This window comes from Amborella trichopoda, chromosome 9 (genome assembly GCF_054954075.1).
Source record: "Amborella trichopoda isolate Santa Cruz 75 chromosome 9, AtrichopodaSantaCruz75HAP2 v2.0, whole genome shotgun sequence".
NCBI lineage: Eukaryota > Viridiplantae > Streptophyta > Magnoliopsida > Amborellales > Amborellaceae > Amborella > Amborella trichopoda.
Window position 1 is genome coordinate 48,595,056 of NC_142344.1, and position 25,284 is coordinate 48,620,339.

General features: G+C 36.6%; 1 protein-coding gene across 1 annotated transcript; it reads right to left on the reverse strand.

The window, feature by feature from the left end:
- Positions 1-18,486, reverse strand: LOC110006354 (putative 7-methylxanthine methyltransferase 4). Its single transcript, XM_088845980.1, has 3 exons — positions 18,249-18,486; positions 826-1,094; positions 1-514 (listed from the first exon to the last, which is right to left on the reverse strand). The coding sequence occupies exons 2-3, from the start codon at positions 928-930 to the stop codon at positions 185-187; spliced, it is 435 nt and encodes a 144-aa protein (XP_088702106.1). The 5' UTR covers positions 931-1,094; positions 18,249-18,486; the 3' UTR covers positions 1-184.
- Positions 18,487-25,284: the final 6,798 nt, after the last annotated feature.

Sequence of the window (25,284 nt, forward strand, 5' to 3'; positions counted from 1 at the left end):
TGTATTAAAGAGTACGCATTCCCTTTCTGGCCGGTGGATGATGAGTCAAAGTGCATGAACAATAGAACAAGCTCAACACAAATAGACCTCAAAATATAAAGTACATAAACAGTAGATCAAATTCTCCATAAATTGAAATGTCTAATTTAAGGGATAGTTTGGTGGATGATGAGTCAAAATGAGTTCAGTTTGATCTTTTTAAGACAAGAACACAATGATTCAGCTTCTTTTTCCCTTCATCGATATGCGATTGAATAAGTTCAGCATTTTCTTCAAATAGAATGTCCATGACTTCCTCTCCAAATTGATATTTGATTAAGGGCTCTGCTGCAGCTCGCAACATCAATGCTAAGTCTTTTCCATTCTGGTTGGCTCCCCATGGAGCTATTCGTATTTGTTTGAAACGCGAAATTGTAAATGAACCTTCTCTCTTCACCTCTTCTTGAACTTCTTCAGCAGATGGACCATAGTATGGCAGATCAAAAGAATCCAGCTTCTCCTCTTCTATAAATCCCTGTGTCAACACGATTTAAAGAGTTCAGAAGAGACAAACTAAAATGCAATTCGATGATGGCACATTCATGGTTAGAAATTATGTGAGCATTTTTTTTTTTTTTGAGTTTTAGAATGCGACCCTTTTAACCACACACAAGATTCTGCCACTTTGTGAGATAAAAATCGCAGATAGCAGGTTTCCTCCTACTCATAAATCCTCGGCTTTTATTTGTTTGCTTCCCACATGTTGAAAGAAAACACACACATAGCTCTCTCCTAGGAAGTGTCAAAGATTGGATAACTATTGCAGACAGAGATATGGGGGAGCACCTTAGAAACCAGATTCTTTATAGCATGACTCAAAGGAGTCCACATGAGGCCACCCTCCTTATCAGCTGCTTGCTTTGTCCTTCGACCGATAAATACTAACACCATGCACCGTCTCGAACCACCTCTTGTGAACAGAACTTGAGAAATAGAGAAAAGTCGCCCTGGAATTGTTGAAGAAAGGCATGTGTTACACTTGGACTATCTTCAGTTATGTATAAATTGCCTTTGTTAAGGGGCTTTCCATACTCATCATAGAGTCCAGGAGGAACCTGCAAAGACCTTATTATTAGTTAGAGAATTTATTCAAAAATATTTTGAGAGATGATTTTGAAAAGGAAAATCGAATCAGGTGAATATGAAAGAATGAGATTAGATAATTAATTATTAATATTTTAGGGATTAGGATAATTAAATCCTAGAATAAATATGAACTACTTACTCAAAATTTTGAAACTTATAGTTTTTCTTAATTTTTCTCAGATGAAAAATCCTAGTATATATATATGTGGTATTGTACATAAATTTTAGTGTTTGTAAAAGACTATGTGAGCTCATAGATCCATATTAATAAAGTTTTGCTCCCACAAATCATCCAAACCTATTCTAGCCCATTTCTGAAAATGTATATGTAAAGTTGAACCAAAGTTTTAAGTTTATTTGATATAGTTTCACGTCAAACAAATGCTTCCAACTTATATGTTCTTGCCATGTTGGAATGTATATTTGGACATGCGCGACCACCATATATGCCTTGCACTAAACTTTTATCTTCATTTATGATCAATAACATTTTATGTTGGTGCAACATGTAAAATTTCTATGGTCTTTCTAACAATTATTTCAGTTAAACCTGTTAGTCTGATAGAGGAAACCATTAGAGCATATCGGTACTGCCAAATTTGGAATGGACCTATAATAATGGAAGCATAAAAGGGTATTGTTTGCATAAGGTTGAAACCTTAAACAATCCACTTAAGGTGCACCTCTAAATTTGATCATAAATGTAATTTTGATATAATTTTTTTTTAAAATGGCTTGATAATCTATTTTTATCTCTAGATATAAAATTTTAAACTCTATAAATGGTTCAAATCAAATAGATCTATAAACACATGAAAATCTTGAAAATGGACTGTTCAGAGAATGTGTACTAAGATACACTACTTCACAGACTTGAAGCTTTTTATTCTTTTCATATTCATAAATCTCGATGTCGAGATGAACAATTAGATGGTTTTCCAACTCTAAACAACCTTTTATGTTGGATTTTTGAGGTACACCTTTAACTCTACATTTTAAGGTTGCAACCTTGTCTAAACGTTTTTTAAAATAAAAAATTACATGTGTTCATAAAAACAAATGAAAAAGTATAGAAAGGTACATATTTTCCCACCATATACCTTCGCCTTATGTTATTTTATTTTCCCAGTTTGCCTGTTGCTTTTTATTGTGTATTTTTCATTTTAAATTTTTTATTTTTTTTATGAACATAGGATTGTGACCTAGGTGTATTAGGTTACTTCGGGGCCAGTTGATTTGATGTCAAAAATATTGGACAGGGAGATTAACGCTAAGTTTCAAACTAGTCTGATGTCTCCCACATCGAACAACCCACTATAGGGAAATTCAATATTTTAGGCATCAGACAAGCCCCGAAGTGACCTAAAACCTAGGCCATAACCCTATGTTCCAGAATATTTTTTTTAAAAATTAAACCAGCTCGATGTTGATAACATCAGACCAAGTGGAAAATTGGAAAAATTTAAAAAACACAAGGGGACCAGATGTATGCATAATATTTAGGAAAATATGGAACTTTCCATATTTTCTCATTTATTTTTGTGTGCGGATGTGAACTTTCATATAGTTGAAAACCTGAAATATAAATATAAATTCTGTCAACATTGGAAAATATCACTGATTCATGGGGAATAGAGACCTTATAAAAAAATTTATTTATTATGTTTTGTAGACATCCACTTGAAATTCTCGTTAAAGAGAATTCCTAAAACATTGATTTTAAGTCTAAGGGACCACATAAACCCTAAGAGACCACAGACAACCTAAACCCAATAAAATTATCCCAAAATTATCTGAAACTTATCCCAATTCACATTGTCAACTTAGACACCCATGAACCTTGTGAATCCAAAAAAAATGACCCAAACATTGATCGAACATTTAGAAACTTGAAACCGAGACCCTAACGGCCTTGTAAACGCTTCAAAAGTATATCAAATTTAGTTTCAAATTATAAAGGAGGTTGAAAGCTTTCAAATGGTCCAAGAATCACTTATATCGGATTTATAGTTAGAAAGTTATAGCCTTGAGGAATTTATTAAAAAACTAACAATTTAGTCCCTGTTGTGTTGGACATGTGTCCGTGCGTGACGTGCTGCACGACCCAATGGGTCAATACATGTTTTAAGCCTGTTTTGACTTATTTTGGGTCTGTTTTTTACCCGAAAAATATGGAGCACGAAAAACTTAACCCCTCAATCTTTAAAGATCTTAAGAGTTCCACTTGAGCCACCCTCACCAGATTTCCTCAAAGATCTCCCTATTTGGTATGAGGAGTTAAGCCTAAAGTAGTTAATCAGACCGTTCTCTAAATCCAATCCATAAGAAGTAAAGGCTCCAAATTTGATCATTTCTAAAGATTCAACACATTCGCAAGAGTTAGAACCCCTAGATGTTCTAAGGGGATCACTTGGGAAGCTCTCACAAGTTTTCCTGGATAATCTGTCTGTCTGGAATGAAGAATCTCAAGACGAAAACAGGGACAATGGGCACGACTCCACTACCTGTGGCACCTCATATTCAAGAAGATTTAAACCCTTGAAACCTAAAGTGTAGATGAAAAATCTAGTAGGGCAAATCCCATCCACCAGCCAGATAGGGATCATCCCATATGATTAAAATGGCATAGAAGCAATTCCATCCAACATACTTATAGGAACAATCTCATTAAATGGAGAAGACCCTACATGGGCAAGCCCACAACTTGTTAGGGGCACTTCCATCCAATAATGAAAATATAGTAAGGGCATCCTACAACTCCCAACATGCCTCAAGGCCATATACTCTTGAAGTGCAACATGAGGTTGCAAATGAGCAAGATTACTGAGAATGCATGGAGTGATCACTTGCTCATCCCTTTCAAATAAGCCAAGTGGGGCATCTACGCTCTACTTAGGCATCTTAGTCCATGACATTAGTAGCCTAAAGAGTTAGTTAAAAAAAAAAAAAAGCAAGAGAAAATGAAAAGAAGAAAATGAGCTTAGCCAACCAATTAAGAGATTGAAGGAAAAACAGAAAAAAATAAATAGAAAATGAGCTTGGCCAACCAAACAAGAGATTGAAGTGCTAGGAAGCTGAGAGTGACTTTGAGCTTGAAGACAAAGCTCAAGTGAAGCAATTCAAGGAAGGAAGAGTCAATAGGAGTGCAACAACCACTATCAAGAAAGTACTGCATACCAACTAGGGACATGAAAAATTTGAAGATAACCAAGACTAAAACCTCCCGGCCACTTGGAGAAAGGAAGGCTGATCGATTTCTCAACTAGATTAAGTGCCAAGAGGGAAAAGTAGCACTGACTCTTCTTCTTTTCCTACTCTTTCTTTATCTGCTTCAAAATTAAAAAGAAAAAACAGAAAAGAAATTCCGCATGGGTGAAAATCCAAAAAGAACCCTGAACATTGGAAAAAAGGCCATCGCGCTAAACACCTGAAAGGGACCCTTGGGGGCAATCAAGAAAAAAATAAAGAAAAAGTAAAAGGAAAAACAAAAAAATTTCTGTCGGGCTGAAAATTCAAAAGGAGCCTCGAGCATTGGAAAAAAGGCCACCGCCACCGAGTTGAACATCCGAAAGGAGCCCCCAGGAAAAAAAAAAAGGAAAAAAGAAAATAGAAAAAAGAAGTTTATCGGGTTGAAAATCCAAAAAGAACCCCAAATGTTACAAAAAAGACCATTGGGCTGAAGACCTGAAAGGAACCCCGGGTTGACAGAAAAATAAGTTTCTCTCTCTCATTTCGTCTCTTCTCTTCCTAAAGTCAGAATGGTGTCAGAAAGGAATGTAAAGACATCGGTACGAATAAATCTAAAGAGGCTCGACTATCTGAATTTCAAAGGGTTGACAATAGAGGGACGAAATTGGAAGTCCAAGGAGATCCCGAGTACTTTGGGGCAATATCCAATATTATCCAAGACACCGGTTTACTAAAAAACTTCAAGAAAAACTCTCCCTTGAGTTGCATCACAAAGAGGCAAGATTGGAACATGAGGAAGCACCTGATGACTCCTTGTCCTGAAAATCCTAAATAGAGGCTCGACAAGCTCATGTTGGAAAAGAAAAAATAAAAGGAAAAAAGAAGAAAGCTCAATGGTAGCATGAGCCTAACACTGCTTACCAATGTTGCTTTTCTAACTTCTCACCTATCTTCCAAATTTCCCTAATATGTTCATGTGAAGTTTTCAAAAACCCTTAAGTTGTTTATTTAAAATCGTAACTCGGAACTCTGTATTTGTTTCAAAATCCTACAGATCTTCAAAACCTTCTAAAATGTTTTTTAAAAATTGAAGGAGCTTCAAGGAGGCTTGGACATAATGTTCCACCGCCACTAACACCTGGATGTCATGCTTACAAACCCGTAGGAAAAAAAACTAATTCCTAAGTTCCCAAAACAAAAGCCCGAACATGTGACCCCAAGAATTAGAATTGAAGGCAAAAAACGAAGTTCAACAAGCCAGAATTCATTATTCCATTATTTCTTTTAAATTAATACATCATTCGATTGGAGAACCAGACCCCCAAGAAAAATGGTCTAAAGCCTAAGATGATTACACTGGCATCCTAGGTAATATTAGGGTGACTACAACAAGGAGTGTTACCTGCTCAAAGATAGCACGGTATGTGTTCACTATCACTTTGGATCCCAATTGTCAGAGATATCTCAATGACACTAGTTCAAAGATAGTAGTATCAGTTCGATGTCTTTCAGATAAAAAACATCCATCAACATACTATTTGCCCAAAGGGTAATTGTCATTCAAAAGAATTACTCATCGAAAAAAGTCTCATTTTCATCGTGTCCTAGGTATCTACTTCTTTGCCATTCACCTGTTCCTAAAAGTGGGGCAATTGTAGACACTAACATCAAAATTATGGCTAAAGAGAATTCCTAAATGCTTGATTCAAGTCCAAAGAACCACACAAACCCTAGTAGACCATAGGAACCTAAACCCAGTAAAATTATCCCAAAACTACCTAAAATTTATCCTAATAACTTCACATAGTCACCTTAAACATCCATTCGGCTTGAACCCATAAAACTCACCTAAACACCGATCGGACGTCTAGAAACTTGAAATCGAGACTCTAATGTCCTTATATATCCCTCTCAATTGTTACAATTTCGTTTGAAATTATAGAGGAGATTGCAAGCTTTCTAACGGTCTAAGAATCATTTGAATCAAACTTATGGTTAGAAAGTTGTGGCCTGGGGAATTTGTACGAAAAAATAACAATTTAGTTCCTGCTGAGACTGGACACATGTCAGTGTGTAACTCGCCACATGGCTCCACGGCCTGTATGCATTTTAAGCCCATTTTGACTTATTTTAGGCCCTTTTTTTACTAGAAAAATTCAAAACAAAAGTCAAGAAAAAGTCTAATCATAATCCTAATTGAAATAATAGATTACAGCAATTAATTTCCACCCTAACCCTAGCTCAAACTAATAAATAACTCCCTTCAAACTAGACCAAAGAAAACATAAAAAATAACCCAAAAAATCCCCAGGAAATTCTCAAAAAATTCCAAATAAATGGGAAAATCATCTAGGAAAATTAGGAAAAGTCCTAAACATCCTAGGAGAGTAGGATATCCTCTCCAAATGTATGAAAATCCATAGAAAATGGGAGAAAATCCCAAAATAAGAAAAAATACCAAAAAATAGGAAAAAAATCTTAGAAAATTCATAGAAAATTTGAAAAAATCCTAAAAAGTATCTAAAAATCACCACGAATCCCGAAATTCAGATTTTATCTTAGGAGGTCAGGATACAAACTAAGGAAATCCGCCTCCAAACCCAAAAAAAGCCTACCTACGTAGACCAGACTAAAAAATCTTGAGCTTTTCCACAGCCTTAGGAACCCTAGATCCAAGTGAAAAACATTCAAATCTACTAATTGTAGCGAGCAAAGGTATCCAAAAGGAGATGATGGTGCAAATCAGACGAGCGGCTTAATCCAAGCCTGAAATTCCAGGTTTTGGGTCTCTAAAAGTTAATAATTTTTTATTTGCTTAATTTAGTTTATTTTCATCATTTAATTCTCTATTTTGTTTTATTTTTCTGAAATTTTTTTTTTTATTATTAGATTTAGTTAAATTTTAAGAAATGTTTTTTTAAAAGTTCAAAATATGGATTTGGAGTTGGTGCTTCCAGTGAACTCAGAAAAAGGCTAGATCTGTATAATTCTGTGATGTTTTCGAGCTTATAATTTGAGTGACCGTCTCTATCCTCTTACAAATTAACTAAGTTTTGCAAAGATTTGAGTTGATCTCATCTCAGAGATTGGTGCAAATCAGAGCATAAACATGTTTCTACATTATTGAAAGAGAAACACAAGGGTAAGAGAAAACAAAAAGAATTCTTTAATGTTTCAATTTGATTTGGCTACCCCAATTGAAATATATATGAGCAGTATTAGAAACCGCATCTGGGGAGCATAAATAGGCCATGGGCTGAAACCGGTCCGGGTAATTGGCAATAACCAGGCAGGTCCTGGCAAGGCTAGAAAGGGTTAAAAAAGTTTAAAATCTCAAAAATCACAAAAAGTTCGTTTAAAGTATAATTAAACAAAATACATCCAAATGAGATAAAAAAACTAGTGAAAAAATGGATTTTGAAAAATGCTGGAGGATGTTTTAGAAATAATTGAAAAAAAGGGAAAATGTAAAAATAAGTATTTATGGTCAAACTACTTCCCTATTTTTTAAAACAATAGAAAACAATAAAAAACTATTGCAAACAAATTTCTTATTTTTTTATTTTTATAATTTTTTTTTTTTGAAAATTTTCTAAGTTCTTGGCTTGAACACTTTTTTTTCTAAATTATGGGTAACCTGGTCGGTTCCGGGTCAACCCAGCCGGTTCTGCAGACACTAGGATAGAATTACTTTGGCTGTGCAAATTGGAATGGAGAGAGAGAGAGAGAGAGAGAGAGAGAGAGAGAGAGAGAGAGAGAGAGAGAGAGAGAGAGAGAGAGAGAGAGAGAGAGAGAGAGAGAGAGAGAGAGAGAGGGAGAGAGAGAGAGAGATTATACTATAAGGGTGAGGTTTCTATAAGATGCCGACATTATACTATTCAAGTAAGGGGATATATAAATTCTGTTGTAAGATGTAGCTCCGGTGCCAACAACCCTATGATGGCTAATTATGAAATTTTAAACTAAAAAAATGGTACAGTTTAAGTGTATTTATAAACGTTTAAAAATCTTGAAAATAGGTGATCCAGATAATTTATTATAATATTGTTTACGATGAAAATATGACAGATCTTCTGATGAAGATCTCTTGAATTTTAGCACCTTAGACTAATAAAATATATGTAAATAAAGTCGAGAGAAAGTGAGTCTGATCGAAATTAGATTTGAGGCCAGATCTACCCAAAAATGAGTAGATTTACTATCAGATCTATGGTAGAGCCACCATGATCCAAAGCATTAAAATACGATTTTAAGACAAAGTTAACATATCAAAATAAATAAAAACAGAAAAAAAACAATAAAAGAATAAAAAAGAGAGAGGAAGAAACAATACCAAATCGCGATGGATGACCGGGGTTCCCGAGCCTTCGAGGGCTCGCCCGTATCAGAACCGGTCCTCTTTGCCTCTCTGATTCAAATATTGGTCAGTAGATCTCCGTTGTAGAAATGTTAGATCTAGGGTTGTTGTGCCCTTAGTCTAGTTTTGATCTAGGGTTATTGTGCCCTAGGTCTAGGTTTTCTCAAGCTTAGGGGTTAAGGTCTCAGGAGGTTAGGGTTTCTATCTTTCTAAAGCTTTAAGGTTTCAATCTCTATCTGTTTCTCTGTATTTATCTCAGGTTTAGAGGAGAATTTCTTTTGTTTTCTAAGGGTTTTGTAATCTCCAGAGGTTGAAAATGAATTATGAGATTTTCTTTAATTTTTTGGGATTTTTGGAGATTTGTTTTCTATTTTTAGGAATTTTCTAAGGGTTTTTTCTATTTTAGGTATTTTTGGGTAATTTTCCTAATTTGAGAAATTTCTAAGGCTTTTTTTTTTCTCTTTTTCTCTCTCTTTTTGGATTAGGGAGATGGGGTATTTATAAGATTCCATTGGAGTTTTTTCTTAAATTTTTTGGATTTTTTTCGAAATTTTTTTGATTTATCTTGAAGTTTTAACCTTATATAATTAAAGAAAACGCGTTTACTACATCATCAGATGCATTGACTGCATCATTAGCCCGCATCTAGTCCTGTCGAGTTCGTTACAGTCCGGCCCGCAGCCTGACAGCTCGGTCTCATAGGGACTAAATTGTTATTTATTATATGTCTTTTTTCGTAGGTCTGATTCAGGCGATTCTTGGATCGTTGGAAAGCTGTTGGGCTCTATGTCAAATTGGGATAGGATTTGGGTAGTTTTTAGGTAACTAAATTGGATCTATTAGGATAATGTAATCCTAAGACTTCAGAAAACCATAGAATTTGCTAGATTTTAAATGGTGTTTAAAGTTGGCACTCCCTGTCCTTCGAAGAACAGGTGAGTGGCAAAGAAGTAGACACTTTAGCATTCCCTGTCTTTTTGAGGGGTAATGAATGTCAAAGATAAAACAGACATTTTCAATTTCTTCTTGAGGTCACGTGGTCAGGGGGCACACCAACTATCCCTCCAAGTCATTGTGCTCATTGAGCTTACCCACCTAGGGCATTTTTCCTCCTAGCATTTTCAGCGTGAGATATCTATGAGTTACACAAGCTTGAAACTCGAGTTGGATTTTCTAGCCATGCCACTTAACTTTAGGGGTTTTGTAGTTTGAATTTTTAACTCTGACATTTTCTTTGATCTCCTTATGGTTTCTTAAGGCTGTCTATAGGAAAAGGCTTTCTATAGGAAAAGACTTGTCTAGCCAAATTCGAAGTGAGAGACGAGGCAGCAACACGACAATTGTGGCAACGCGGTAATCATCATATACGGGTGTCCAAGCTCCTTCGTTTTTTTAAGACTTTATTTAGAATTTTTGAAAGTAGGGGGAGATTTGAAATATAACCCTCAGCAAGGACAGGTTATGATTTTAACAAAAAAAATTAAAGTTTTTGGAAAACACAAGACAATATAGTGAAAATTTTGAAAAGAGAAAGATATTTCGAAAAACAAGGTTGGTTAGCAGTTTTAACTGCTGCCCGTCATGCAGCAACGGACCATACACTCGACCCTTTTACGTCAATACGGGGATAGATGGAATCCATCGAACATGGTTGTCATGCCCTAGATACACCCGACCTTTTTGCGTCATATGGGGCTAGATGGTACCTGCCTCAGCTCTTTTACATTGCATGAGTTTGACGTTTTTCATCGAATAGGGTGGTGGTGCCCTGGATACACCCGACCTTTCACGTCAAACATGGATAGACGGTACCTGTCTCGGCTCTTTTACGTCGCACGAGTTTGACATTTTTCCATTGAACAGGGTGATTGTGCCCTGGATACACCCGCCCTTTCACATCATATTGGGATAGACGGTACCTGCCTTGGCTCTTTTACGTCGTACAAGTTTGACAGTTTTCCATTGAAACATGGCGGTTGTGCCCTTGATACACCCGACCTTTCATGTCATATGGGAATAGACGGTACATGTCTCCGCTCTTTTACGTCGCACGAGTTTGATGTCATTCTATTGAAATAAGGTGGTTGTGCCCTGAATACACCCGACCTTTCACGTCATATGGCGTTAGACGGTACCTGTCTTGGCTCTTTTACGTCGCACGAGTTTGACATTTTTCATTGAACATGGTTGTTGTAACTTGGATGCACCAGACCTTTCACACATACGGGGCTAAATGATACTTGTCTCGGCTTTTTTACGTTGCACGAGTTTGACATCTTTCTTGTCTCATCTCTTTAACGTCGCACGAGTTTGACGTTTTTCTTGTCTCGACTATTTAATGTCACATGAGTTTGATGTTTTTCCTGTCTCGACTCTTTAACGTCGCACGAGTTTGGCGTTTTTCATGTCTCTGCTCTTTAACGTCGCATGAGTTTGATGTTTTTTTCCTATCTCCGCTCTTTTAGGGTCGCATGAGTTTGACCTTTTTTTCCTGTCTCGGCTCTTGAACGTCGCACGAGTTTGACGCTTATCCTGTCTCAACTCTTTTGCGTCACACAAGTTTGACGTTTATCTTGTCTCGGCTTTTTTACGTCGCACGAGTTTGACGTTTTTCTGAATTGGACTTTGGGACATCATACGCACACACGGGGATGAGCTTGCCTTATTTCGCCTCAGGGGATCCAATCGAGAGAAAAATGCTCCCAGACTAGCCAATAACATCATTGGCGAGGTTAACCCATCTCCGATATGTGGTAGTTGGTAGTTATACTCATACAACCATGGAGTGCTTGACTAGTTTCAAACCTTCATAACAGGCGTAAGAAGGTAACTTCAAGAACGAGGCCAGATCGACTAACAATTTAACCTCTTGTAGTGATGGAGGAAGTCCTTCTTAAAAGGATTTTGGAAATGAAGGGTTTTAACAATCAGATTGAAAAAGTGCTTTTAAAAGGACGGGCCTTATAGTTTTGCCACCTGTGGCCCCTTTGGTGGTCCTTATGTGAGCATATCGGATCCTTGCTTGAATCTTCTAGACGAGGAATCATCGAGTATTTCTTTATCTTCAAACCTTAGCTCTTGTATTGCAATTCAAGGAGAGTTCTCTGGAGTTTCGAGCAAGACAAAGTATTGAAAATACAGGATACCGCCCCTGGGTGTTCAGAATCTCTTTGGATTTCTGATTTCATTCCTCCACCACTCACCTTTCGAAGTTTCAGACGATAAGATTATGAACAATGTTTCGTCAAGCTAATATTTATTGATATTCTTTTAACACCACTTAGACACAGGGGAAGGAAGAGAAGATGTTTAGAGAGAAAAGAACTTGGAGTGTAGAAGGAAGGAGAGAACTTCTTCTTTTTCATTGCCTCGAGGTCCCTTTCGGGTGTTCAGTCCGGTAGCGTTTTTTTCCAACGCTTGGGGTTCGTTTCGGATTTTTAGCTCAGCAGATTTTTTTTTTTTTTTTCCAGGGTCCCTTTCGGGTGTTCAGCGCAGTAGCCTTTTTTTTTCCAATACTTGGGGTTCCTTTTAGATTTTCAACGCAATGAATTTTTTTTTTTTACTTTTTTATCGCTCCGGGGTCCCTTTCGGGTGTTCAGCCCTGTTGCCTTTTTTCCAACGCTTGGGGTTTCTTTCGGATTTTCAGCTCAGCAGATTTTTTATTTTTTATTTTGAAGAAGAAAACAGTGACAAAGGAAGAGGGGGAGGAAGAATAAGAGTCAAAAGGTGCCCCCCCCTTTTTTTTTTTTTTTAGCAACTCACCTTAAGATTATGTAAGAATTCGATCATCTTTCCCTCCTCCAAGTGACATGGAGGTTCAAATATCGGTCTTCCTCTGTTTTCCTTAACCCAGTTTGGCATCCAAAATCTCTTTGACAATGAATGCTTAGTCTCCATTGAGCTTGTCTTTTTAAACTGCTCCACTTGAACCTTGATTTTGGGACTACAAATCACTCTCAGCTTCCTAATCCCTCAGTCTTCTGTATGGACGGATACGCTTGTCAGGGTTTTCCCATTAATGGAGTATTTTATGTTACACATTAGGCATTAATGCCTTTTGAAATATGAGGCATGAATGCCTCATTTGGTTATTTGAAAGCGGTGAGTGATCACCCAACTCCTTTTCGATAATCTTTTTCATTGCAAATTTAGAATTGCTTTTTTGAGGTTAACTCCGTTGTAGGCTCCTGCTCAGTGCTCGAACTTAGGTGAGACTTTCGCCCCAGAAGAGTGATTAAGTTGGTATCAGTTGTCCTTATCGCATGTTGGGAGTCAACTAAGAAGGGTTCAATCTCATTAGTTGCCCCTATTGTATCCTCTTCATGAGAGGAGTTTGCCCCTATTGAATATTTTGATGGGGTTGCTCCTGCAGGGCTTTCTATTATGTTGGGAACTTGTTCTTCACATAATGAATTCTCTTGATATGGTGGTGTTTCGATTTTCAGAGTTGTGCTCATGTTGTTAATGACTTTTAGAGAGCCTACCTCTTGAGGAGGTAATATAGTTGGATTTCCAATATCCAATTCTTGATCCCAGATTGGTGGATCATTTAAGAAACCTTGTGAAGGTGGTTCAGGTGGGCTTCTTAGAATTTCTAAAGGTTCGAGCTCTATCAACTCAAGTGAAGATGTCAAATCTTTGGGAATAGTCAAATTTGGGCTCTTTGCTTCTCCATCATCTATAACTAGGTTCACCTCAGGAGGTGACTCAGTTAAATCTTTTAAGCTTGGCTCCTCATCCCATATAGGTGGGTTGGCGAAGAAGTCTGGTGAAGGTGGCTTAGGAGGGCCCCTTAGAATTTCCAAAGGTTTGACTTCTTTTGATATTTGAGGTGTTAGCCCCTTGTTTGGAAGATGATCCCTTCTCATTGATCTAGATCACATCAATTTCTAACACGTCGTCCTCATTATATTGATTCCTCTTTGATGGGTCATCAAGGTTGTGGGGTAAAGGGCTTCATTTTAGCACTTGCTCATTTGCCCCCTCACGAGTTATTGTCCCAGAATTAAGATTTTTCTTATCGTCATAGGCTTAAGAATCCATAACTTCAAAACTTTGGTTGAGCTTATGCTAGAGTTCATATTGCTCTTGCGAGTTTGATTTGTTACCACACAGGTGTGAACCCTTTATTGTGTTAACTTGGTGGGTTCATATGCCCTAGTGTGGCTCTCGATGATGGGGAATTTTTGTGCCACTTTTGGGAGTGTATATTGGAGTGGAATTCCATACGCGATACCCCTGTCTTTCTCCTTTTTTCGGTTATGGGCTTGGAGCTAAGATCATCCTCGCTGATTTGATATTTAGTCATTAACTCTTGGGTGAGGTTATGCTCGTTTTGTTTTTCATCTACTGGACTTTCTAGTTGATTTCTTCTTGTACTCCAAGTCCTTTTTGGATGGTCTTCGGGTTTGGGCACAACTTGTGATTCTCTTGAGTTAATCAGGTTGACATCAGATTTGTTTGTCGAAGCATCTAGAGTTTCTAGTTTTTTTATGTCATCAACCTCTTTATTTCTAACATTTATCATACCATTATCAATGAGGTCCTGAACTTTATGTATGAAAGCTCGACATTCCTCAGTGTTATGGGCATAGTTTTGATGCCAATCGCACCATTGAGATGTATCGCCTCCATAGAAAGGAGGAATCTTGGCTTCTGTTGGTAATTCTATGAGCCTTGCCTTAAGCAACTTCTTCATGACATTGGTCATAAGCTCATCAATGAGAGTGAATTCCCTTGGTGTAGAAGTTTGCATTCTCCATGTGGTAGAAATAATTTTAGTCTTTCCCTGTGAATGGTTTGCAAAAGGATTGCTTCTCTTGATAATGTTCACTTCTCCTTCTTGATAGGGTTTTTCGGCTACGGCCTTATCTTCCTTAGCTGGCTCATACCGCGATACTCTTTCAAGAATAACATTAAATGAGTAAGGGACTGCCCCCATACTGAAGAACGTGGCATATTCTGGAGGCATGTTCTCTAATGGCAGGCTTACCTTCGCGGCTTAAGGGAGTGGAGTTTCGATAACCCACATAACGGCCTCTCTTAATCTGGTTATAAACAGGGAAAGAGACTCGCCTGACTTCTGTTTGGTAGAAGTTAACTCACCAAGGGTGAGGGGTCTTGATCTTCCTCCATTATAGCAGGAGAAAAATTTCCTGAATATTTCGTCAAGAGTTGGTTGAGGGTCATCTTTCATGAATCTTCGGTGTCACATCAAGGTTTCTTCTGATAAGCTATGTAAGAACATGACCTTAAGTTGGTTGGGTCAGTCTGGCAGTGTGTGGACCATCAATAAACAGGTGTTGATGTGTGCCTCAGGATCCTCTTTTTGAACTATGACATCACAAATCCCACTAGTAGATCTTCTAGGTGTCCTAGAGTTTATTGTACATAAGCTTTAGGAGTTGAGAAATCCCATATTTTCATTTTCTCTAAAGAGTCTTGAAGGTGTTTCATATGAGCGAATTGAGCCATCATTATAGCTGTGAGCTGGCTCGATTGTATGGCCTGTTGAATCTGACTTTGTGGTATGTGGCTCGTATAAACTGGCTGAGGTTGAACTTGAAGTGCCGATTGTCGGCTTGTAGACTCACCCGAGCTAAGTTGGGTCAGAGCATACCCATTCACGCAAGGACGTCTGTGGGATAGGATCACCATTTAACTGGGATGGACGACTCAAGCTGCTATGACGACTAGACCTCTGACCTCGGGTGGCTACGTTTACTTGACTCTAACCTTGGTTGGATGATCTATCCATAAGGTTAGGGTATTCTCTAGCCTCAGCACTAGACTGAAAGAGTGAAGGAATGTCATAACTACTGCCAGATGTAGTTTTTCCTCTAGGTAGTCTTGGGCTCGAGTGATGATTAGAACTAGACCTCTGGCTTGTAGTGGATTGGATTGGCAGGCTAACAGCCTTAGGATTATCTTGATTTGAGCCAAATGTTGGACTTGGCCTAAGGCTTGAGCTTCTGACCCGACTTTCATGGATTGAGTGCGCTGTATGGTGTATCCTCTATTGAGTAGGTATTGAAAGTAAGCATGCACTTTAGGATTGTCTTTATATCTAGTTAGATCAAAACTCTGATCTTCATTAATGATGAGTTGCTTTGGTAGACTTTCCCTAATTGTATGTGAACCCAGTAGCTCATTAACTGGCTGATTGCCAAGACTGGAATGTTGGGCTACTACTTGACCATCAGGGTTCACACGGCTGAGATCGGCTGACTCAGTGATTTAGGTCGGGGCCTTATTCTTGTTGTGCTGGCTGGATTTGAGGTTAACCCCTATGTCTTGGAGGATCGGCCTGACCCTATTCAGGGTATTACGAACGTTATCAACCTGTTGGCTCGTGACTTCTAAAAGGTGGCCTTGAAAGTGGCTTAGATGGCTAGGTTTGGTTCAATGTGAGTCAAGAATCGGCTCACTGACACGAGTGCTATAGATGATTTGCGAGGGAGCACTATGACGGTGCCTCTCGGACTGACTAGGTTCACTAGATATAGACTGAGCTAGGGCCATAAGGTTGGACCTTGCTCTGTTATGATCTTGGTTCATGATTCCTAAACTCGGTGAGATCTAGACTTGACGCCTCAGGGTAGACCTAGTCTGACTCTAGGGGAAAAAACCCTAACTAAGACGTAGGCTAAGACTAGACTGGAACCTAGACTTGCTAGATTATGCTATTTATTTATTTATGTTTTTACTTATTTTAAAATATGATTTTAAGACAAAGTTAAAAGATCAAAATAAATAAAAATAGAAATAAAATAATAAAGAATAAAAAAGATAGAGGAAGAAACAATACCAAACCAAGTCGGATGGCCCGGGGTTCCCGAGCCTTCGAGGGCTCACCTGTATCAGAATCGGTCAACTTTGCCTCTCTGATTCAGACGTTGACCAGCAGATCTCTGGTATAGAAGGATTAGATCTAGGGTTGTGCCCTAAGGTTTCAATTTCCATCTGTTTCTCTCAGGTCTGGAGGAGAATTTCCTTAGTTTTCTAAGGTTTTGTGATCTCCAGAGGTTGAATATGAATTCTAAGATTTTTTCTAATTTTTTTGGAATTCTCCTAAATTTTTAGGAATTATCTAAGGTTTTTTCTTATTTTTGGTATTTTTGAGTAATTTTTATAATTTCAGGAATTTCTAAAGCTCTTTTGGTCTCTTTTTTTCTCTCTTTTTGGGTTAGGGAGATGTGGTATTTATAAGATTCAATTGGTGATTTTTTCTAAATTTTTTGAAGTTTTTTCGGATTTATCTTAAAGTTTTAGCCTTATCTAATTAAAAAAAACGCATTTACTGTATAATCAGATGAGTTGATTGCATCATCAGCTCGAGTCTAGGCCTGTCGAGCCTGTTACAACTCGACCTGTAGCCTGACAGTTGGGTCTCACAATGACTAAATTGTCATTTGCTATATCTTTTTCTCAATAGGTGTGATTCAAGTGATTCTTGAATCGTTGGAAAGATATTGGGTTCTACTTTAAATTGGGATAGGATTTGGGTAGTTTTGGGGTAATTAAATTGGGTTTACTAGGATAATGTGTTCCTAAGAGTTCAGAAAACCATAGAATTTGCCAGATTTAAAATGGCGTGTCTACAAATATGAAGTATATTTAGGGATTTAAGATTCTTTTTTATTTTTTCCCCTTCTTACTATATATCTCGAGATCAAGATGATCAATTATAAGTTTTTCCAATGTTAGAACACTTTAGCATTAGATTTTTGAGGTGAGCCTTACTTGTATAATATTTCCCCGTAGACACCATTTGATGGACAAATGGATGTTGTTAGAGATTGTGCCCGCTAGAACATGACATGACTGTGGGTTTAATGAGTTTTAAATTTATAATGTAACATGGTTTCATAGCGTTGCAGCCCTATCAAAATAAGTAAAGCCTCACCTCATAACTTATCAATAATTGTGATTCAAACATTGAAAAATATTTACATTGATCATCTTGGCTTGAACATTACGGTTATAAAAAACAATTAAGATTTTTCTCTAAAAATGAAAGAATGCATATTGTAACAAATTATCTAGACCATCCCTTTCACCCAAAAAATAAGTGTTCATAAATTTCCAAAATCTATATCCTTTTTTGAGTTTCAAATTTTATTGTCGGTGTTGTAAATTGATGTTAGAGCCATCGTAGAGATTTATATGGCTGAAAGTGCTTTTCAAACAAGGATTTTAGGTGGGGCTTTATTTTGTTTTCATAAAGCCTAGGCCTTATAGAAACTTCATCTGTTTATATTACGGACAAACGATTTTGACCTCATTTGATATGAAGATTGGATTTTTGAAGCAGCAAATATGAAGATTGGATTTTTGAAGCAGCAGAAAATACGCTGCTTCTTTGTATTTGCACACACACAACTTACAACACAAAACCATAAGCGAGAGAGCACGAGTGTAAGAGAGAGAATTAAAGGAGTAAAGGTAGAGGGAGAAGGAGAGAACTAAAGTGATCAGGGTAGCAGGTGCCACAGTGTGACCTGTAGTTCCATTGCCATCAGGTCTCACGTCAATATTCAAAAAAAATGAAAAGGTAATGCTAGAGATTAGTAATTACTTGAAGCAATGAATTTTGTGGATAGCTCAGCTTCCGTGCACCTTCATTCTATGTGCAGAACATTTGGGACTTCCATCACTCTCTCTCTCTAGACTGCAACACTGCCTGAAAATTTTTGTTTAGGCCAACCGTATGGTGGAAATGGGGATGAATGTGAGATCCTACATTTGTACAGGAGTTTGGGCTTCACTTTTGGGACTTTAGTCATGCGTATCACGTGGAATCCATGAGGAAATGCGATTATTGGGGAACTAGAATGTCACTAATAAGACTTGCGACATTCACAACAACCAAATACCCAGTAGGGTGGCAATGGACCCCATTAGACCCAGGACTCGATGGGTACGCGACCTCAGGTCTGGGTATAGGTATAGACGCAAGCGCAATCAGTACCCGCAGTCATAGAGTATATGATGGCAGTCATGTGTTTTCAGGCGCGCTCCAGATGTTCATATTGTCACAATATTGGTAACATTTGCAATATTATTGGCAAAAAAGTATGAAGCTCATAATCATAAGGTATATGATAGTGAAAAAATGAAGCTCGTAATCATAGCGTATGTGATAGCAATATTATTTGCTTGAGAATAGGGTTTGGGTCGTAGTGCTAGTTAAAACTTAAGGCCTCCATTGTCAGTAACATTTTAAAAAAATTAGCCCTTTTTTAAAAACAAACAAGAGCATGTAATTGCCAGATGTACCCAAAAAAAAATGGAAAAAGTTCATATAAATTTCACACCTTAAAATGTAGAATTAAGGCGCACCTTTAAAATCTTTCGAAAAACTGTTTTTTTGATGATGGAAAAATATCTAATTTATCATTTCGACTGGGAGATATATACATAGGGAGAAAAAAAAAAAGATTTCAAATCCTAAAAATAATACATTTTGTAACATATTATCTGGATCATTTATTTTCAAAATTTCAGACAAGCATGCTTGATTTGAACCATTTTTAAAGTTTAAAGTTCAATAATTAACGATAAAAATAGATTCTCGCACTATCTTAAAAATTTTCGGCACCAAAATTGCTTCATACCAAATTTTTGTTGTGAGCCCTAATTTACTAAGTTTATTAGCATATGCAAAAAAAAAAACAAACAAAAAAAAAAAAAAAAAAAAGGAAAAAAATCTGTAAACTCATGGTCTAAGATTATGTCAGGTACCATACGCACTGTTCTTTCCAACATGGTTCCTATTCACTACTATGTGGATCATGTTGTTACACGTCATAAACAATGGATTGGACGGCAATGACGGAGTAGTTGCCATCAATCATGTTATTATTTGTTCAATTGTACCTTCAATGTTAATGTTGTTCATCTTTTTATCACGACCAATGATCATGGTGCATAAAATAGGGTTCATTTTCATTTGAAGATGGGATTTTAAGAAAAGAAGAAAGAAACAAATGAGAAAAAAAGAATTTCATTTGTTTAAGAACATACCCAATTTATCCGCGCTATATATGGTGCCAACAAATAAAAAAATTGCCTAAACTAGACTCCCTTATTTTTACCTTGCCTCTCTCTCCTCTATCCCACTAAAATAGGGGCTCTGGTACTATGTAAGTGTGGTCTGGCAGTAGGGATCCAGTACGGCGTAAAGTGCGATAGGGCTACTACACTGTGTGAAGTGCAGTTCGACAGTATGGCTCCAGCACTGTGTAAAGTACGGTTCCGCAGTTGCAAAGAGCGGTTAGATAATTGCAAAGGGCAGTTTGGTAGTAGATGTTATTGGATTCCAGGGCTCGAGCAATATGTAAAGGGCGGTCCGACAGTACTAAGTTTTAGTCAAGTAGTTGTCTTAGGGTGGTCCAGTACTTATGTACTTCAGCAATGTGATGGTGCACTTCGGCAATGTGCTTCTGGGTCCCAAAGTCAACGCCAAATCTGGCCAAAATGATTTTTGTATACAGGAAGAGCCTTTCTGTCTAAAAAATAAACTTTTTCCTTTTGGGAGGGTATTTGCATAGAAAGTTTGTTTTGAAGAAAAAAGTGAGAAAAAAAGTTAGGTTGGGGTAGGTTGCATAAAAAGTGTGGCCTTGGGGTTTTTTTGTAATTTTTTCATTAAAAATCTACTAAAAAAGATTATTAGGGTGCTAAAAAACTTGTCAATTAAGTGTCTTGACCTCAAGATGCTATATATGAAAAACAAGATTTGAACTCTAAAAATAGTGTATTTTGTAACATATCATTTGGACTATTTATTGTCAAAATTTTCAAGTGTTTATAGATATGCTTGATCTCCACCATTTTTGAAGTTTTAAATTTGATAATTAGTTGCAAACATGGATTTTGGAAGGGTATGAGTTGGGGGCCACACGGAATATTGAATGAAGGTTTGAATATTTCGATGAGGTTTTCCTAAAAGGCCAACCCTGGATATTTTTTGTGATTTCAATGTCAATCAATATTATACTTAGATATTTTTGATCGATAAAAAATTTATTTATTATTAATTTATTATTATTATTTTTTAAAATTTTTATAATTTATAAAAAAGTCTATTTTAAAATTAAGAAAATAAATTTGAAGCCTTCACTTGAATTAGCTGAAATGCCAAATTGCTTTATTTTTTAAACTAAATCAAAGCAAAGTTCGAAGCGAACTTGATTTAAAGTGAGCGCCTTACGCAAACCCCACCCTTTAACAAAAGAATCATGGCATCAAGGAAAATAAACAGCAAACATTACCTAATGCATGCCCAGTTACTAGTTCATCTGCTACACTAACTATGTGAAACTAATTCAGCAACATCACGATATCACATGGAAAATCCGCATTAAGATGGCTTTAATTGATAGCTCCAAACAAAGAGCAATAAAAACATTTACATGGAAAATGGAAATGTACAATGGTTAATTAAAAATCCATCTCTGAAGATTTTACCACTTTGTAATTATGATTATTGATTCCTTTGGAAGTTAATGCAAATTGAAATCCGTGGGACACAATCAGATTTATACTTGTGATGTTCTAAATGATAGGCACTACTAAGGAGGAGCGGTTCATCGCGTTTAACTTTTAAGGGGTCTCACCGGATGTGGCTTTTTTTTTTTTTCTAAGCTAATGTGAGACTGTTTTTTTGCTTTATATACAATGAGATTATTTATCTTTGGTACAGGAATGTCACAATTACTTATAGCTATCTAATGTGAATTTTGGACATTTTGTACAATTCGAGAATTTTTTTTTGAACTTTGAGCTTTGTTAATAAAAATAAATGTGGCCACCCAATTTCACATCCAATGGTCAAGATTTATTGTGACCACCTTATACCAAATGTAAATAGTTTTATTATATATTTTTCCTTAAAAATTTAAGTATATATATATATATATATATATATATATATATATATATATGAGGATCTATACAAAAGGTCACTAATGCTCTTAATTGACATGTTCATTTGGTGAGGATATTAGCAGTTAAAGAGGTGGGTTCAGAGGCAGTACGAGAAACCTATCATGATGACCTATACTTCAAGGACATAATTGAGATGTGCCAAGCAAATAATGTATAACCAAGTCCATATGTCGGATCATTATTTATTTTATGATGCTCATTTATGTATGCCTAACACTACTTTAAGGGAGTGTCTCATCAAATCTCATTGATGATTTGCATTCGAGTGGTCTCGATGTACACTGTAGAAGGGAATGTTAAAGATAGGCATTGCTAAGTTCCATTAAGTTAGAAGTTCTATTTATTAGGAGTCCTATTAGTTGGACAATTATTAGACAATATTTAGAACAAAAACCAATATACCCATAGAATGAGTGTAGTTTAAATGAGGATGTTGAGATGGATGAGTAGCAAGACAAAAAGGGTTCGAATTCGAAATGAATTCATTCAGAAAAATTTAGGTGTGACGTTATTTGGCGATAAGATGAGAGACAGTAGACTTCGGTGGGTTGACCATGTGTAGCTCTTGCCTAATTCAATACATGTTAGGAGGTGCGAGTTAGTTCAATTAAAATGATTGAAAAGAGCAAGGGGTAGGCTCAAAAGATTGGGGTTAGAAGTAGTTAAGAAGATGTGAGGACATATGGCCTTACTGAGGATATAGAATTTAATATAGCAGATTGGTAGGCCAAGATTCGTATAGTCGACCCCAAATAATTAAAAAAAACTATGATGATAATGATGATATGGGATCAAAATAAATCTATTACCAAAGTTATCTTATTGGAGTTCTATTGTAGGCAAAACATAAGGGTATACCTAATCCTATTAAAAACAGGAAAAGTAAAAAGTGCTATAACAAGGTGGTGGTAGATAGCATAAGGGATATATGGATTTTTAAAAGAGAGAACTGGATGTATCAAGAGGGAAAGATGGGCAATGTGCGTGATTGGGCGTAAGCGCTAGAGAGACAAAATAAGAGGCCATTGAGGTTAGAGACAAATTGTAGGAGAAAGAGTGCGTAACATCCCAAGGCGGCCAAATATTTTTGAAATAAAAGTCTCTTTTGCAGCGGTCTTTTCCTTGTGCACATCAAATCGTGTCCGTCAATATTCAAAGCTGTCTTGTGTATTTTCAACAAGGTATCATAGCAAGTTTTTTAAGATTCAGGACTCAGCAATTAGAAGTTAGTTATTCTTTCCGATATTTAATTATTTTTTCTTTAGTTGAATTTTCATTAAAAACAAAAAGGAAGAAAGAAAAAAAAAAAAAAGGAAAGAAGAAAAGGAGAAAAACATTAAGTACCATTGTTCCCGAAGTTCTAACCATAAAGAATTATAGAGACTAAAAAGTGTGGTTGATAAGCTATTTGATAGGGCCAGATCTATGGGATGTAGTCGATGGGATTGAACCAAGACCAATTGCACATGACATACTTGTATCATGGAAGAAACAGAATGATAGGGCTCTACATGCAATTTAGATCTTTTTTTTTTTTTTTTTTTTTTTATGTTTTTTTTTTGGATGAATCAATGGGGATGTCATGCGGCTACCCATTTTATTCAAACAAATAAGAAAGAGTTGCAAGACAATCCTTTTACAACCCTCGGGAAGGGGAATGGGACATTGGCAACATCAGGTAAAAGAGAAGCATTAAAAAATCTGGGGGGAGTGCAAGTCAAACCCTTGCTTTGACTTTGGAAACTGCCTCTTTGCCCAAGAGATCAGCAGTCATAGTAGCCTACCTGAAGGTATGTAGGATTTTCCATTGATGGGCTGCAACTCAGATCTCAGGTAAGCTAGTTATGTTCTACAAAAAAAGCCTGGGATCGGTTAACTACTGTGCACAAACAGGTGAGTAGAATGAGGAAAGGCATTCCTGGAAGCAAAAGTTAACGGCAAGTAAGCAAAAGTAATGGCTCGATTGTAGAATTTTCTCATCAAGCTAAGCATCTATGTGATCAATTAGAAGGAATTGGTGTTAAGATGGAGACTGACACTCTGAATTGCCATCAACTATGAAAATCTAAGGACAATTTGATGCAATAAGGGTGATGATTCAAAACCAGGCCATAAGCCTATAAGCCTATTGCTTCAAGAGGAAGCATAACTTGAAAGAACGAAATTGAAATCAAACAATTATCCCATGAAAGTAAAAGACGGGAATGAGGCCTTGTTTGCTAATTCCCATGGAAGCTCTCGCATCTCCACCATCAATAGTTATTAGGGATGTGTTCATAAGCATTAATCTTCTTATTCCTAGGCCAACTAGGCCTCTAGCAGTATGATTTCATCCTAGTTGATGAGGTGGTACTTTTTTTTTTCAACCAGATTTGTTTCATAAGGTTTATTTATTTATTTATTTTTATGTTTTTGCTATCTGACAAGGATGAAAAATAAAGACATAGTTATGAGGAGGGTCTCGAACTCCGATTCTATGAGGATATCTGTTTCCAATCTATTCCTTCCTTAAGCCAATTGATTTTTGACCTCAATTTCCAGTATACTTCCACCCCCCAACTAGTGATATTGATGAGAAGCATTGAACTCTGGCCATTCCCTTTTATAAGCATGTGTAAAACCTTGGAGTGTTTCCTTCTTCTTCTTTTTTTTTTTTTTCAATGGGGGAAGACCAGTGTTCGCAAATCTAATTGGAAATAAGTTTGGAAGCGGTTTAACCGGCCTAATTGGTAAATTGGCTGATTCAACCACTCTAACCGGGCAAGTCCCAGGTGGTAAAAAAAGTAATGAAAAGAATAAAAAAGATACAAAAAAATATACTAAAATATGAAAACCATATAAAGAATAATTAAAACAAAACACATTCAAATGAAGTTGAAAATTAATGAAAAAAAATGAATTTTAACGCATTTTATATTTTTTCTAGAGTAATTTTTAAATTTTTTTTAAAAAGATGGGAAAATATACAAGTGAGTATTAATGACCAAAAAAATTTTCAATGTTTACCACAATGTAAAGAATATTTATAAATGAATTACAAATCAAATTCTTTATTTTTGAGAATTTATATACATTTTTTTATTTGTTTCTAAATACCGATTGATCACCAAAACTGCCCAAAATCGGAACCGATCTAACTAGATGGTTAGCAGTTAGTTCGGCTAGTTTTGTGAATACTAGGAAAGACAGACCTCTACACTGTTTTTTCAAGTAAATTAGGAGTTGGCTTTTTAAAAATATTAATAGAGTGGTTTTAGTGGTGAGAATATAAACCACAACATGATGGGGAAGGTGTGGGGTACTATCACCATGACGCCAGCGACTTTCCCAATAAAGCCTTGGTTTTCTTACTCAATAATTCCCAATAAAGCCTTATTTTGTTTTTGATGTTCCCGAGAGTCCAGAGTATTTGTTTCTAATCCGTAGGTCTTCCCTTAATAATTGCAGTTTTTAGCAAAATTAAGTCCATCTAACATTATTGTCGAGAAGGTAGTTCTTCGAGCTCATCAGACCACACTAAAGCTCACCACCGAAATAGCAGGAGAATTAGCATTGCACAAAATAGAAGAGAGAATGTTGCCTAAAGCAGTGTAACAGTTGGCCTATGAGGCCATATAAATTCACCCAAAACCACCTAAAGCCAAAAAGTGGTCCCTCAAAACAAA